Source organism: Ciconia boyciana, chromosome 3, assembly GCF_034638445.1.
Source record: "Ciconia boyciana chromosome 3, ASM3463844v1, whole genome shotgun sequence".
NCBI classification, from domain to species: domain Eukaryota; kingdom Metazoa; phylum Chordata; class Aves; order Ciconiiformes; family Ciconiidae; genus Ciconia; species Ciconia boyciana.
In genome coordinates, this window is record NC_132936.1 from 74,754,886 (window position 1) to 74,772,415 (window position 17,530).

Here is a 17,530-nt window from a genome sequence, read left to right on the forward strand (position 1 = left end):
TCCTCCTCACCGCACTCCGCCCTTCCAGCTCCTGGGTGTGTTGCTTCCGTAGCAGACAGACAGCAGTCATGAGATGTGCTAATGACTTCTCCAGGTCACACTTCCCAGAGTCCTGTTCAAACATTGCCAAGAGAGGGTGTGACTAAGTGCGAATATTTTTTTTCCTGTGTGTTTATTAATTTTTTTGCTATAGAAGTTGTCTCTTGGGTTTGTGCTTTGTTATGCTTTCCTACCGTTTTCTCAAAGTACAATATTTTTGTTTTTAACAGCTAGAGAATTTTGAGCCCTCAGAATGGATTTTTTTTTCTTTTTCTTTCCTTTTATTTATTTAAGTGCAGGATGAAGTTTTTGCCCCGTCATACGTGACTTTGTTCTCTGCTCTCTCTCCCCCCAGCCCTGGGAGGCTTGTCTCCCCAGGACCTCCCAGCGGGCAGCTGCCAAAGTCCTTCTCGTCTTGTCTCTTGCAGCGTCTACAGGGTGGACGAGCTTTGCTTATAATCTCTCAGGATGACAGAGGCATAGGTCACATCTGGGGGGGTGCAGAGCACCGACTCCGAGACAGGGGAGCTGGGCACGGAGCTGCCCGAAGCCACCGAATCCCGGAAAGGGGACGGAGGTGTCAGCGCCGGAGAGTCTTCCAGAGTCAGTTTGCTGGTCACCTGCTCCTCGTCCTCCTCCTCTGGGTTCTTCTCATAGACATATCCCTGAATGAGCTTCAGCTTCTCGCTCTTCCCTTCCTCATCTGGGGGAGACAGGGGCTCCTCGCTGAAGGCGGCCACCTGGAGAGGCGGCAGGGGCGGCTGCTGCGGTGGCGGGGGCTGGTAGGGGAGCCGCACGCTGTTCCCCGAGCTGGGCGTGGGGAGGACGGCGTTGAAATCGGGGATGCCGGTGGCAAACTTGTTGACCACTCCTTGCAGCTGGTCCATGAGAGACCGTGGCTGCAGGGGCAGGGTCTTGGGGGGCTGCTCGGGCAAGAAGAGGTGGGTCTCCTCCGCTGTGGACTGCAGCGGGGGGGTCGTCGCCACCCGCCTGTGCACCACCATGGAGGGGCTGCCGGGCTGGTTGAGGCGAACGGGCTCTCTATCTTCTTCCTCCACCACATTGTACAGAGTCTTACTGCTGATGTCGGTAAAGGTCAGGCTCTTGCTTTGGCCGTGGTAGCTTTTAGTGAGGGGTTTGATCACCGCTGTCTGATTGCACCCTGTCTCCTGGCTCTTCACATGCACTGAGAGTCTGTGCCACATGTGTTCCCCCTTGGGAGCTTGTCTTCCACCTGGTTCAGACCATGACACAGACTTTCCATTAGAACTATGAATAAAATAAAGATGGGTTTATTTGCATTTACATTACGCAGACATGGGCAGCATAACAAACAAGCCTACAAAAATACTTATTGCTTTGCCTCATTAATAAGCCTCCCCCCTCCAGTTCTTCGTGTCCTCCCAGAAATACTACAGCAGGAAAAAACGGTGTCTTTTATCAGCAGCAATTACTGTGATTTTCATCCAAAGGCAATTACTCCCTGCTGGTTACATACCCCACAGCCACCCTGGAAAGCCTAGCCTGCCTGAAGGGCTCTGGGAGGCCTGGCAGTGTTTTGAGGACTCTAGCTATGTCGGTTTGTACCTTGCAGGGCGAAGGAAAAAAAGGGGGAAAAAGTCACAGGGAGAGCTCTAATTAAGCCTGATTTATAGCTTATAGGAAATATTTCCAAACTGTTGGAAGAAAAACAACCCACAGCCTTAGCCTTTAGCATGCTGGGTAGAGAGAGGAATTGTTACTAATCCCTCCTTTCCTTTCTATTCCCTGGCCCCCTTTGCACTTCGGAACAGATTAGCTATTACAGAAATGAAGGACTCACAGGGCCTCCATCAGGTAGGAGGCAAACACACTTCCTCCCGAGAGACTATTATTTACAAACCAGGATAAAATGCTGGGATTGAAAGCAGTTGGTTTGTGTGGGTGGAGGAACAAGCAGCGACATGATCATGGCGAGTCGAACCCTCCAGCGCACGGGCTGGATCCCATCAAAACGCTGGGGTGTTTGGCTGAGTGAGAACCTGAGGGTCGGGTCTGTCCCTCAGAAATGGTAGTGGGGTTTTTTTGCATTTCCCTGTACCTTTGCAGGGAGGAGCACTCAAAGCAGAGTGATATCGTTGGCAGCTGGTGGGACAGGGAGCCAAGCGGTGCTTAAGAGGACCAAGCAATTGTTTAATTGCAGGTCAGGCAGTAGAGATCATTTACAAATTATAATATACATCACCTGGGTGGAAACCAGAGACCGGAGAGAAATTCTGAGATGATTTATGTGAAGCAGCCTTGTCTCAGGGTTTCATCCCTCAGGGGGCAGAAGTAAACAAAGGATTAAATTTCAGACCCTGTGATTGCAGTGCAGGTGGGAGGCAATCTGGGTAGGAGGCTGGCACAGCAGCGTTGCCTCCTGCTACGGCACACACCAGGGGAGATTGCTTCCCTTACACACAGCCTGCAATATTGTTCTGAGTATTTTGCTCTTCCTTGCTCAGACTCCTGTCCTTCTCTTTTTCAGGGAGAAAATAATTACCAGTTGAATTTTGCAAAAAAATACTGACTGACTTTGTGATAGCTGCAAGAAACCGGCACAACACAGATAATGTTGTAAATCTGGCAAAACGGAAAAGCAGTGTACATGACAATGTGGCACTTTTCTGCTGAGCAGTAAATATTCCTGGAGAAAAAAAGAATTTGAGATGGATCCAAGCTGGGAAGATCATCTCCAACTCCAGACTCCGAACGCTGGATCTGTGACTCACCACCTTTGTGGGAACTGGCTTACAAGAGCGGGCCAATCTAAAAAATTCATAACTCCCCAAAGCACATAGTTGATAGGACCTGGAGCTGTTTGGATTTAGAGCTTTAACCTAGAGGGAAAAAAAAAGCGAGGTTCCCAGCTGAAGAATGAAATCTCCATATTATAGTGATCAATGAAAAGATAAGAAAGAAGGTTTCCCCTTTTGATCAAAATGCACTGCGGTATGACATTTTTTTGAAGTGCTATAGAGATAATGTAACTGTTGGGCGTGAAAGATTTTTAAAGTAATATTTTAACACACCAACATCTACAAATATTTTAACATACCGAGCTCTTCACACAGAAACACATTTTGTCTGCTTTGACTTCAAAACAAGTCTCTTCTTGTAGAGAGGAAAATAAGTCAAGTGCTCTCATATTGTATTTTGCTGATGCTATAGCTTACAAATATTGCAAAGGGCTTTTCTGAAAAAAACATGATGATTATCTGCTGTTTCTTATGCTAAGTCCACTTCTGCATCATTTACTTCTTCATATCTAGCTCCGGTGCGTCATCTCACTTTTGAATCCCTCCTCACACCATCTGTTTAGTCTCTATCTCATTTTGTTGCCAAGATTTTGTATTTTACATCAAAGGCAAGCACTGCTATTTTAAGGAACTCACTACCTCTGTCTTCAGATCTTCCTCCTATTCAGTTCATTTTCCTCCCCCTCACTCTCACATTCTGTTCTTCTGACTTCTTTCTTCTGTAGCACTCTCCATAATGTACTTAATCGAGGCCAAGTCAACGGCCGTACTTAAACTGCGCTGGGACTGCAATACCCAAACATGAACAAACTGCTTAATCAGGATTTGTCTGTTACCAACTTGCTCTACGGGGAAAGCTGGTGCTGCCGAAGCGCCTTGCCTCTGCTTGCCAGACCTTACTGCTCATGATTCCAATGGCCTTGTGGCAAATAGCTTTAGAGCTGCAGTGGCTCTCCGTGGGGTCAATCTGGTGATTTCCACTGGGAAATCTCTCTTTTCTGTTACTGTTCTCCTCAGTCTCTCATTCCAGCTCTTTCCTTGCTGTGTCCATGCACCATTAGCCTGTTAACGAGTCATGTTTGAGATGGAGTCACAAGACTGTCATAGAAATACCTGGGCTCTGTCTTGCTGGACAGCTGGTAGGGAGTGACGCCGAGATTGACATGTTTAGGCAGAATTAACAATTAACATGCAAGAAAAACGCTTGTTATCCTGGAACAAAGACCAGCCATCTTGAATGGCATTAATCAACATTTAGACAAAAAGCAAAGATGGGGCTGGAAAAGCTCAGACCTGAACTAGGTCTTGGTGAGATAGGAGTCAACTCACTTGTGCAAAGCAATGATGACAATCCTGACTGTATGTGGGATGCATGGTCACCATTTGCTAAGTGATTGTCACATTCTTTTTTGAAGGAAGCATCTGTGGGAGAAGGTGAAGATCAAAATAATCTGCCTGGTATAATGGGATAAGGGATGATTTTCCCACACAAAGGCAGGAGAGGGCAGCAAGCGAGATCACAGTTGGGGTATTGAAAACGTGGTGTTCAATTGCACAGTGAGGAGGTGAGAGTAACTGGTGTTTTCTTGCTTTTATCCATAAGACCATTACCCATTTCATGTCCATCATGTATTTATTTGCCTTTCCTATCTTTCTCTTTCCTTTATACAATTTCCTATAGGATTTAGACTTCACACTTACTGCCTAGAAGTGAACTCCTTGGAGTCCCAAGGGATCTTAAGGTTTGTAGTTGTGTATACCCAGTGTAACACTTGAAGTACTATTTCTTCAAGTCCTTGCATCTAAGCCTAAATGTTCAGACAGGTTCTTGGACATCCTATCAACACATAAGATGGTCTTGCTTTTGCTCTATAGGCAAGGACATACATTGAATTTAGCTGCTGTTTCTCAGTTTTCACCACAGCTTTGTCTAGGTTTTTTGTATTTTGGGGGAACAGACATACGTATATTTCTTGTGTGAATTTTTATTAGTTCCATGAGCAGATCTGTCGCTATTTTTGGTAATTCAAAGTGTTGTTTTTAATACATACATTGATCTTTACAACATACTCTCTGCATGACTCTGGGGCAGTCATTTTCAGATACTTTCAGCTGATGATTCTAGACACTAAACAAACTGGAAAACAACTTCAGACCTTAATAGTTACTTGCAGAAAGCCTTTAAAAGAATTGATGTACCCAAATCTGAGATTGTGGTCCAAAATACCCCTGCCCAGCCATTTCTTACTCGAGGACATACCTACATCTTGTTAGATGGCTCACTGTTCACTGTTAGTTATCTCCAGCTGCCCAAAATCCCACTCCTGCTTGTGACTAGGACTGCCCCAGACTCAAGTCAAAACTCCAGAGTTCTGCTCCTGCCAGTGCCTGGGGGATCTGACCTTGTTGGCTTCCTTGGAGCAATGTTGAGTCTGAGCACCTCACAACAGGTGGTTCCTCCCCACATGGCAGGGTCCTGAAGATGTCTTACTTGAGACATTGGATAGCAAAGGTTTCCTGACATCTTAGAGGCTGAATGTTCCTGAGGTGGAAGACGATTGCCCCATTTCTGAGAGCCAGTGGTCTAAGGTAATCTAGTCTGTGCAACTCTGTGTTCTTCTCACCAGTGAAGCTATAGCCTGAGACTCAGAGCATAGAGAATTAGATAAACTTTCTTGTGTGTGCCTGAACCTTTGTCTTTTTTGCCTTGGACATTTTATGCATAACAATCCCTAACTGATACCACACGAAATGTTTAAACAGAGTGATATTCCCAGGGTGCTCTGATGAGGTTAACTTTAGGAACAGATTTATCGGGAAATGGCTCCTCATCTGATGTAGGGCTTGTCACTGCCAGAGTGAAACAGCTGGAGATGCAGTCAGGCAAAGTGCTTGATAAAGAGCCCTTCCAGTTAACAGGGAAGGGATGTTCCTTGATCTGTTAGAGTTCATCCCCTATTTCATCCCTTTAGGATGCCAGAGTTGTGATCTGTTATCTTCTCCAAGTGGCCGTGAGCTGAGGGAGCTTCTTAAGCTTGCTGAGATGAGGGATACAGTCATTTGGGCCAGGCCTGGTGGTGTTAGGTGAGATTCGGGGCACAGATTTATGATACAAGGCTGGGGTTTTTTTAAAGCAGCAATGACAATTACCCAGTGGAAGAGGTGGTTACAGGAGAAGTGATATATGTTCCCTTTCTTTCATTGTCAGACTGATGCTTTGGCCAAACCTACCTCCTTGTAGTCACTATATGAACTGAAATGCCACAGCCAGTAGGAAGCATTGGGATAACCTAGTGGTCATTTCTGTGGAGCTAAAATTTTAGGAATTAACATTAAACGCACCCTGAGAAGGGGTTATCAACTCTGTCAATGAAAGTTAGGTCCAAACCAAACCCTGAACTATCGTATCAGCAACCAGACGCGGTCAGTGTCGGGTACTGCACAGTTAACAAATGAGGCTCCCACCGCCACAGAGCGGGGCACCGTTACCGGCCACCTGACAACTGTGCTCCAGAAAGCAGCACTTATGTGGAGACGGCCAGCCTTCAGAGACAGCGGGGAAGCCGAGCAAAGGAAAGGCCTCATCCAAAAGCTGTGCATTGGGCCAAACCCTTCTCAGCCCCAACAGCCGTTGCCAATGGATGCCTTCCTAGGGAAGCCAGCAGAAGAATTTCTGCCCTGCCCACAGAAAGGCAGTTAGCCATCCACAAGCTTTCTCCAACTCTGCAATCACGTAAGAAGCAGTAATGAGCCTGAGCAAAGCTCTGTCCTGCTGCGACCTCACCGTTCCCAGGACCCAAGCTTAAAATTTAAGGCTAGTACCTGCACTGCAGCACATTGCAGGTGCTTTGCTGGCGTCCCCAAGGTCTCTTCCATTATTGTCTCCGTTTCAGTAAGGCCACTGGGGCATGAAATTTGATTAAGGGAGTGAACTGGTTTTAATCCAGGGTAGTGATACCTCCCTGTGCTAAACAGGACCCTCCTCTTGGAGCTGCAGCAGTCAGCCCTGCCACTCATGAGCAGAGCAAGCCACGCTGGTTAGCATGTTCCTGCACGCCTAATTTTTGGAGCATTGCTTCTAGGGACTCATCTCTTTTACTAACCCAGGTTTAACCTCTCTGGGGCTCATCCAAGAGTGAGGGAGCCATCATCGACCACAGTCCCTATCTGGTGTATGCTCAGGTTTTTTGCCTGATAAGTATCAGTTATTATCACCTAAAAGAAAAAAAGAATCACAAACCAATTTCAGCCTTAGTCTATTTACACTGTAATCTCTATCGCAGTGATAAGAGGACCTTACAACAGTTCTCACAGTGTGACTCCAGTGCTTTCTCTGGTGCTGTAGAATTAGAGCAAAGTTTAACCTCCCACTGGTGTTTCTGGAACTTGAAATTATTGAACTAACTTTTCCCTGTCGCTCCCCTCCCTTTTTTTTAGGACAAAATTGCCTTGGGCATGGGACACAGTGCTTTGTGTAAATTAGAGAGCTGCTTTAAATGTATGATGGAAACTGCTACACAAAATGCAGGAAAACATAACGCTGTCAGGCTCTCTCACAGGGGCAGAACCTGGTAAGACTTGGGATTGTTGTGAGTGAGCACAAGCCCAGAGCCACCTTTCCAACCCTCCGTCTTGCCGCTGGTTTATGTCAACTAAATCTGACCTAGTTATTTCCTTCATTAGTTATTCTGCTGCAAAAGTTAATTACTTTGATCTGAGCTACACAAGGCTTTCTAGTGTACATCGACCCTATTGATAACTGATTTTTTACTAATTTTGTTTTTCTTTTTTTAAATTGAAACGTTAATATTATACAGACTGTAACGTGGATGCAGTAGCTATGTCTAGCCTAAATATGCTGTGACGTGACCCTGGTTCCCATCCACAGGGTCCTCAGGTTGGGGTCAGACCCCCGGGGCAGGATCAGAGGGTCCCAGCCCCTCCACCTCTATGCCCTCGTCACCCAGACGGGGAAAGCAGGAGCCAGGAGTGGGGACTGACACTTTACACTCACGCTACCATGGAACTGGGTTGCTGCTAGGCTAATACCTGGTTCCAGGGCAGGGAACTACTCCCAAACCCAGCAGTTGAGATATAGCCAAATATTTCTAAATAAATAGATTTATTCTCTTTGGGACTTAACAATTACGTATATGCACATAGGCACTTTTATACAACTGTAAATTCAGGGCGTGGGAGGCAAGAGAGATGCTCACAGCAATGCTTCAAAGTAGTTGAAGTCCTACAACTTTAGTATCACAGATCTTACTTACCTAACTCAACAAAGGTATGAGAATATTACACTGATAATGTGTATAAAGGGCTGACTACTAGTTATAGTTACTAGTATTAATTTTTAGTCTCATCTGAAATACAGAAGCTATGTCACATTTCAGTCATCCGTCTAATTATTAGTGAAGAAACTTTTGGTTCACCAGTGTGTTTTGTTGTAACAAACTGATTAAAAATAAGTTACTACAAATAATTTGGAGAAATATATTTGCAGAGTTTGCCAACTGCTTGTGATCTGTTGGCTTTGACATTATGAAAGTGTCCTCAAAAGTGCAAAGCAGTATTGCAGCTCGCAAACTCTTCATGAAATATTTTGGAAAAAAAATCAAATAGCTACTAATGCGTTGCTTGGAGAAAACAACTTGTTCTAATAAATAATACAAAGTTCAGGATAATAAACAGTTTGTCCCAAATAGCAGGCAAATTCTTCCAGTGTTCAAGAAATGAAGATCAGAAACCTGCAAATCAAAGTTAAATTAGAAAGTGCTCTTACTACTGAAAAAATTTTGAATCTGTTTATTTTGTTGTCATTAATAAGTAAACCCCACAAAATATTCAGAACGAATACATCCTACTGGATCACCTTTGTCTTTTTTTTTTAAGGATTTTAAAGTTAGTGCAAGGAAAAAGCATGGTGTAAATCATCATAGATCCTCTGATATCAACAGAGAAGCACATTTGTGTTATCTGAAGATGACTCTCATGTTGCACATTTGAATACATGTATATGACAGTGCGGCCAATGACAATACCTGAACTGAAGCATTTATTCAGACAGGCTCGAAAAGGAGCACAGCTGATAGAACCTGAAAACTGAAAATTACAATGTGTTGAGCAAAGGCACCTGGAAAGCTTAGGAACATGGGAAGAAAATGATAGAATGAAATTAATTTAGGAAAAGTGTGGGTGGGTGCAACTAAGACAAAATTGTGTGTAGGGCTGGAAGGCTGTGGAGATCAATAACCTTCAAAAAACATTGCATCAGAAGAAATACCATTGAAAAAGATCTCAAGCTGCTGATGATTAAGAAACACTAATTAATGACTTTTGAATATAATAAAGCCACAAAAATAGCCCATGAATTCTGTGTTTCCCACTCAGAAGTACCACACCATAGTACAGAGATTAGAAGGTCTTTCCTATGAATGCAGTTTAATAGTAATTAAGACAGTTGGACGTTTGTTGTTGCTTTCTGTAATCCTCTATGGTTCTGATGGAAAATGATTTGGGGTACCACATTTTTTACCAGAAAGATACTGACAAACTGAAAGCTGTATACAGAACAGCAACAAAAAAACCATCGGGGACAGAGAAGAGAGTGTGTGAGAGAAAGCTAAAATAGCTGAATATATTCAGTTTGGTTTCAAACATCTGAAAGGCATTAGCACTGAGGCTGGAAGGTATTCCACATAGCATATAGATGCACAACTGAGAGCCCTAGATGAAATTACAAAAGGGAAAGATTATACTGAAAATCCAGAATATTTCCTAGTCAATAGCTGTATCAGAGCAGGAATAAATTCCTAATGAACCGGTAAAAGCCTGTTGCTCTGAGTATTTGCTGCCAAAAAGTGTGCAGCCCTTGCAGAGGTAGCAGTCAATGAGGTCTTTCTCCCACTAGAACTTGTCAGATTCTCTGGTATGCTTGAAAATTAAATGAACTCCCAACAGTTTAAACAGTGCTTGAAAAGCCATCAGACTTGCCTTAACATGCCAGCATTTTGAGTGCAAACTTAACCCAGTTGCCACAGGAAGCTTAGTCATGAGGCCCCTCACTTGTAATGCACAGCTCTCCCTAATATGCTGTAGTAGATAAAGCAGCTAGTAAAGCCTGTGGGTTTTCTGGGTGTATCTGAAAGTTTCCATGGTAACAAATGTGCAGCTTCAGAAGAAAAGAGCCCTGAAACTCAAAGCTGATGTTTCTGAGTTTTTTAATATGATAATAAATTTTTATTGTTCTGTATTTTCATGATTCTGCATTTCTGGCCATCTCCAGGATCACATGGAGAATGGAGATCAACATTAGCGCAATGACTGATGCTAAGTGTTGTGTATATCAAAACACAAGAGAGTTTCAAGTCCCTACATCTATTTGCTTGTAACTGGAAGGCGAGGGAAACCATAGCACCCACGGCGATTTCTAACATCTTGGGGTAGCAAAGCAGGGCTTCCTCAGGAAAATCCAGACTCGCAAACTGCTGCAGTTCTGGTGACTGAGACTCAGGCATGAGGCCAGGCGGTGGTGACAGGCATCTGGTGATATGATGGACACACGCCTACTGCTCAGCCTGGGCTGCGTGGCCGCAGGGAGCTCAGGCAGTCGGTCGCTGACGGAGGACGTGCCCTTCCCCTGGCCGCAGTGCAGCACTGCCAGGCCTCTGAAAGCATCAGCCCTGGCTGGAGGCAGAGGGAAGCCTGAGGGGCTGGAGCGGGGGAGAAGCCAAAATAGCAAGCTTCGTGCTCAGCAGGTCTGAAAAGCTCCGCTGCTTTTTGAAGTCTTTCTTATGTGTGCAGATGCCACAAGCATTTGAAGTCCCATTGACTGGTTGGAGTCCCACCAGAGGTGTTTTTCAGGAGCTCATGTGGATGAGGATTTTTTTTTCCAAACTAAAAAAAAAATCCCAAGCATTGTCATGCAAAAAGCAGGATGTTCAGCCTTCCCTGTGCTCAGGAGTTTTACAGCCTGTGCCCATGCTTTTTGACTATAATCTGTTGTTGCCTTTGCCTTTCTTTGCCTCCTGCTGGTATGCCTGTGTTGGACTCCCATTTCATCACCAGTCTTTCCAGACAGACAATTGGCGATCTGTGCCCTGGGAATCTGCAGCATTTGCTCCAGAGCAGAAAAGAAGGGCATATTGTTGTCGGACTGGAAGCTAATAACAAAATGTTTGTACTGCTCCTTACAATGGCTTTGTAAAGTTTGCCTTTAAGGGTGACAACCCTGGTTGCTGCACAGGCCCTGTAAAACCATCACTACTGCTCCAAATATACGATGCATCGTACGTATTTCTTCTGATCTGCGAACCAGAGGGGCAGATTTGATTGAATTAACATCATTGCTACCTGTCCACAAATAGCATAGACTGTCAGAGGCATATACAGAGCTAGAATGCTTTGTCGCTGATTAGAGGAGCTGAACAGCATCTCTGGCCGTACAGAGACGGCGCTGCTCAAAATGCTGTGTCAGTGGCTCAGAGGCAGCTTCCCACCTAGTCACTGCACAACCTTCCCTGCGGCAGGGAGCAGGACTGTTTCACATCTGCAGTTTATCAGACAGAAACGAGCATAAATCTGTCCTGGAAGAAATGAGGTGAGGCCTTTCTGTTTCTGCAACAGCTAGCACGTTTTCTCCACCGGGTTTGTGTCTGCTCAGAGAGGGCAGTATTGGCACTTCTTGTTTCTGGAGAGCTGAGCTTTGCTGTTGTTCACTGAATGGAGAACATGCAGAATCTGAACATCTCTCAGAAACTGTAGCAGGAAAAAATTCTCTGCTGTTGTTTAAAGATACTTCCAGGCGACTGTTTGTTCCTAGGCCAGATTGTGCTGGTTTTATTTACATGTGCCTGCTCATGATTTCCCTGCCCTGAGAATCCCACCAAACCAGCGTTTCCTGTGTTCCCTCTGCTGGCTCTGCAGCAGCAGCTCACTAACAAGCACAGTTAGCAGGAGCTGTGCACAGCAAAGGTGTCTCGCCGTGAGACAGCCACTAGATTGTTGTTTAAAGCACGCAGGATAATGTCATCTCCATGCAAAACTGTAGAAAAGAAAAAAAGTGTTGGCTAAATGGAAAAAGAAGATAAAATTAGTACAAAAAAAAGGATGTATTTGCAAGGTTGTAGGCATTTACAAATAAAATTGAAGGCTTTAAAAAAAAAAAGTAAAAGCTGCAAAAAAATTATTCAGTGTCCTCTTCATCACATCTGGACAATCAGATTAAGGCATTGTGCAAAACAGGGGACATACGCAAATTTCCCATCTTTAATGGCATGCACCACATTTGTCCCGTCATTAGACATGATAAACCAATGAGAAAGAGAAAGCAAGGGGTAAAACCACTCTTTGTCATGCAGCTTCTCTTACACATTCACTGCAGTGTGGGATTTTTCAAAGCTGCACATGTGCCGACGGACACTGGCTGGTGGGCGAGAACTCTGGCTGCCTCTTCCTGAAGATTGAAAAGAAAAAGACACCCAGTGAGTGGTTATACACATGTGCACACATGGTGGCTATACCACTCAATAGGGTGCCTGTCCCTGGCCTACGCCTAAGGGTCAGTGCGGGCTTTCCCATTTTTTCTCCTCTTGCTCACTGGGCCTTGCACACAGGTTTCTCCTTGGCTCCAGCATGGTATTGTTTAAAATAGGTTCTCGTGGGGTTTGTCCCTGCTTCCTCTGCTGAGCCCTGATGCACTTTACATACCAGATGGCAAGGGCTGCTGTGCATTTAGCTGTCCGTGGGACTTCTCCCCTGGTATTCTCAACGCGGGGTGAAATGATGAAAAAGGAGCATCTGCCTTTCGCATCTTATTTACAAAAGCATCACCAAAAGTTTTTGTTGGTGGAGTTTTTAATATATACTCAACTCCTGCTTTTTCTCTGTGCCTCCCATAATCTGCTTTTCTAAATGTTTCCTTTCTTTTACTTTTTAGCTTTAGCTGAATAGCCACTAGCTTTCACTGTATGTGATTTCACTGTATGTGTTTCTTTGTTCTCATGGAAATGTTGGCCTTATTGAGGTAGACACAAAATGAAGAGTCTCCTAAATGCTCTATCTGCAATGGTAATTCCAAAAGGGCTTGCAGATGGCAGTTCTGGCCATTAATATAAGCCAATTTCCACTTCATTTTTCTCCTCTCCCTTACCCTATCAAGCGGATGCAAACTCTCATTTGTCTTCCCCAGTATCAATAAAAATATATACACACACGCGCGTGCTTTGACAAAAATCTCAGGTATTTTTTGCACATGGAATGTATCAATGAATTTCTGCAAAAAAAGTTGTCATTGTATTGCAAATAAAATGCAAATCAAAATTCAGCATTTCTCCCCATCAAACAAACAATCATAGTGCATGCTTGCCAGACTTCTGTTTACCTCAGTACAACAGATTCATGGATGGTATGTGCATGTACTACATACTCAGTACAGCTGCTCATGAGCCAAACAAGCCATTCTTCTCACCACATACTAAAGCACGGGAGCACAGCATGATGTACACAAAATACATGCATACCCATTTTGCAGAGGTAGATGCCTTGAGATGACTTCTGAACTATTATGAATAAAACACAAATAAGACATACTGCTGAGCAATTTCGTAAACCTGCTGCCTTTGAAGTCTCTAGAATAATTAAATTCCTTACTAGATGTAATGAGATCTCTGAGATTTGACAATTTAAAGGCAATCATAATTAGGAACTTAGCTACCATGCTCTCTCCTACACCCTATTAAAGTTACAGAGATTATTAAGCTCCTGATTAAAGAGAATATCCAACATTTCTATAGACCTTCAGTTTTCTTCATCTATTGACAGAACAAGAGCTTTCTACTTTCTGTGCTTGCTTTGTTAAAAGTCAGAAATTAGTAGTTTATTCAGTCACAGGAACTAATTTTACAAAACAAGTAGCAACATGCAGTTGATTATCGGAGAGAAAAATCCGGTTCTAAATGTGTTTCACACACACGCAGTGCTGTATGCGCAACAGAGAGCACACAGCCATGGGTAGCCTTGCTCAGGCACCCTGGGAGAGGTGGAAGACTTTTGTTTCAGAGCCCTGCTTGGGGCCTGGGTCTTTCTGAGTCAACAGGCTTTACCAGCTATCATCCCTCAGCTACTGCAGTTTGCAGTCGTTTCTGGCCTACGTAGTGGCATCCCTTGTTTCCCCCCCTGTATTTATTCTTGTTCAGATATATCCCCGGAGTGAGTTCAGAGCATTTTGCTCTCCAAGCTCTGGGCATCTGTAGGTCTTGTTACGAAATCGTCCTATGTGAAAGGAAGAAAGAAGCCTGCTTCTTCAGGCAGTCTAAAATGCTTCCTAACATGTTCAAAATACAGTGAACTCTTTTCTTACTGTGGCTGTAGTTGTCCTCCTCAGCCAAAATCAAACACAGATAGTACATGTAATAGAGTATGCAACCCCCAAATACCTTGCCAGGTTTGCATTCTGTGGGAAGCTGTTGTTAAAACGCTGCCAAGCTCCGTCAAAGCAGTGGTCTGCCTTTCGGTCAAGGTCAAGGTCAAGGGGGATCCCCATATGGTGGTATACAGCATATACACTACAGAAATCAGCTCTGATTTCAAGGTTCATGCTTCAGTAGAATTTGGACTTGGATTTATAGTGAAATTTGGATTATAGTGTTATGGGAAATGTAGTGAATGTGTCGATTATACTTCAGTGAATTATTTTGCAATTATCAAATCATTGTCAACTGCATGAATAATAATAAATGCTTTTGAAGCATTCAATTTGAAGTATCCTTTTGGGCTTGCTTTGTCTTACTAGTAGTGTGTGCTAATACTGCAGAGCCCTAATTCAGGATTAGTGCCCAGATCTCTGTACTTCTCTTTTTTCCTTCTATTTTTAATCATGACAATGTATCCCCTCTTCTTCCTCCCAGCCTTGCAGGCAGTGATGGCACTTCACATACATTTCTCTGGTTACCAAAAAATTAGGCAGCCTGCCCATCTTTACAATATGAGGATTAATGGGTCATTTTTGGGGCAGTCTTCTTAAGGGTAATTCCTGCCGAGTGGTTATTTGTATCCTGAGCCCAGCGGCAGGATGGATCTTCTCTGCATTTGACCAAGGAGTTGGCATACCATCATGAAAGTGTCTGAACTGCTTTCTAACAAACCCCTGGGTGCAGTAACAGGGAGTCTGGCAGAGGAAGGAGGGTGGCAGTGCACAGGGCTCCTGAAAGAAGTGGATTAATTGCTTTACTTTATGTTCTTTGAAGCAGAAAAATGCTTCTAGCCAGTCGTTCAGAACAGGGTAGGTAACAGGCCTGTTGAAACCTGCAGCAAGGATTATAAAGGATCTGAGGGAAGAGTCACTCTTGCCACTATTTTTTCTCTTAAGGGTAAATGAATCATCCCACGAGGCAAACAGCTGTGTCAGGATTGTAGGAAAGTGTAAATTGCTATTTGTAATGTTTTATATCTGAACAGCTATGAAACTAGAAACATTCACCTTCTGCCCTGGAATTACTGTCTCTGCTCATCCAGACTCCCCGAACAGACACAAATTGAATGAATCTGTCTGGCGTCCAAGATAACTGAAGTGCAGGACACTGTTACCTATCATCTGAAGCCACAGTCAGAGATCCTCCACACTAGATGTTGCCCGAGCTGTAAGAAAAGCTTTCACATTCCCCACAGTCAAAAACATACAGAAAAGCACAGCCCCAGATTTTATACAATCTAATGTGAAACAACTGACCATCAATGACATTAGGAAGAAAGCAAAGTGGGGAGGGAATTCAAGAGAAGTGATGAGAGCATCATGCTGATGCTTACAGTGATAGCCTTGAATCATTCCTGAGTTTTTAAGAACTTATGTATAACCTGTAGCTTTAATACCGGAAAGGAGAAGCCTTGTGCCACGTGCCCTGTGGCACACTACCGTCACATCCTAGAGTAGTTCCTGCTCCAGCATTCGGACCGACTGCCCTCCACGCTCCCAAGGGACAGCTCAGCAACACCACAAACTTTCTAGCCTGCTTTTCACCTCCTCGATCCTCTAGCAGTCTGCAAGGTGACTGGGGAGGTAAGCACACTTCGTATGTAGAACCAGATCAGTAAAGTGCTCAACTGAACACTCATTCCAAATCCTCTTGCCTCTCTAAATCTAGCTTCTTCCTAGGCAGAAACATGTTCATCTTCTGATGTCTGTCCTTGAAAGGTCAGGTTTTATGTATGGTTGTCATGGCTGGATCAAAAGATATCTACATAAAAAGAAGCAAGGCCATGTCTTTTTGCTGTAGGAAGAGGAGCTGAATTTTCAATACCTTTTGTATGAGCCAGGATCTGATAGAAGATTTCTGCAATATATTTCATTAAGCCAATAGATGAAGTCGGGAAGATGGACAGGTTTTCAGTACAAATTCATTTTCAAAACACAAGCCCTGAATTCCAAGCTAAGTGATGGTTGGAAATAATTGCTCTGAGTTTTAACTTAATTATGCTAATCGATGGTGCAGTGGCAGTTTTTGGAGAGAAAGAAATCATTAAGAGCTGTGGAGCAAAGAGCACGGCAAGCAGGAGTGAGGTTATAGGGTTGTTCACCCTTGCCAGGCAGTGTGAGACATGTAGATAATTATCACCTGTGGAGGACGGAGGAGCAGGAGGGATTCACAACACACTCTCTCTGTCGAGGTGTGAGCGTCTGCCGAAGAGGACGGAAGGGTCACGGTCACCAAGGAGAACATAGTCCCAGTAGGATGCCCAGAAAGACTCAGGGCTGAGCTGCATGGTGGAGGCAGAGCTAAGGCTGCGCTGCAGGTCGCCCCCAGGCCAGGAGGAGCCAGCTGCGTGCCCAGGGTTGCCCGCCGCCGGCTGCTCCCTCCTGCTGCTCCCTCCACCGACCCCTCTGCCCCAGCACAACTGTGGTGCAATTGCTCAATCAGCTGGCAGGGAATGACAGGGAAAACTAATCTGGGTCACGGCTAAGCCAGAAAAAGAACAGGGGGGAAAAAAAATTATCAGTTCCCTGCTCCAGTTCACAGCGTGGCCATCCAGGCTCTTGTCCCTGCACGAGTGAAGGGACAGCATGAGGTAAAGGAAGCCTTTGGGTGTCATTTCTGGCTTAGAGCAGCTTAAAGCATTTGTGGATTTACACGCTATGATAGCCGAAGTAGCCGCAGGCAAATCTCGGCTGTCCAGGATGGTGTCGGGAGAGATTTTTGAGATAACTTATATAACCCTAAGGATTAAGAAATGTGTATAACTTAGGTTTCAGAGAATATGAGAAGGTAAAGGGGAAAGGACTGTTCAATGAGTGGTGAGTACAGAGATCCCTGGGGCCATGCTTCGCAACCCACAGGAGCCTGTAGTGCCCACATGCATGAGCTCCCACTCCACACACACACACAAGCCCTCGCTACACACCCATGCAAGCTCCCACTACACCCCCGTGGGCCCACGCTGCGCACACGCGAGCTCCCGAGGACCCTTGCAGAGCTGCTGGATTGCCCCTGTGTGCTTGCGGCATTAACCTGCCACCTGGGGTATACACGAGAGCTGGTGGCAAGCATGGGTTAGCAACGGCGGGCCCAGCCCTCGCAGCCCATGGCTTGGCAGGGTTAACACCACCCACGTGCTTAATCTGCTTGCTAGGCATTTTTTGCAGTCATCTGTGCTGCTGCGGCTATGCTTTCAAGCGTAGCCCCTTGTCAGTCTTTGTCAGTCTGCTCAAGGTAGAT

At 44.8% G+C, this 17,530-nt stretch overlaps 1 protein-coding gene across 3 annotated transcripts in view; it reads right to left on the reverse strand.

Moving 5' to 3' along the window:
- Window positions 1-470: 470 nt before the first annotated feature.
- GRM1 (glutamate metabotropic receptor 1) overlaps window positions 471-17,530 on the reverse strand; it is a 193,472-nt gene continuing 176,412 nt past the window's right edge. The window contains exons 8-9 of one of the 3 annotated variants that reach the window (XM_072857954.1): window positions 13,343-13,381; window positions 12,216-12,276 (exon numbers count right to left, since the gene is read on the reverse strand). In XM_072857954.1, the coding sequence (XP_072714055.1) occupies window positions 12,216-12,276; window positions 13,343-13,381 (100 nt within the window). Of the gene's footprint in view, window positions 1,309-12,215; window positions 12,277-13,342; window positions 13,382-17,530 lie in introns of those variants that run through there. The other 2 variants (XM_072857953.1, XM_072857955.1) reach the window with 2 other exon arrangements.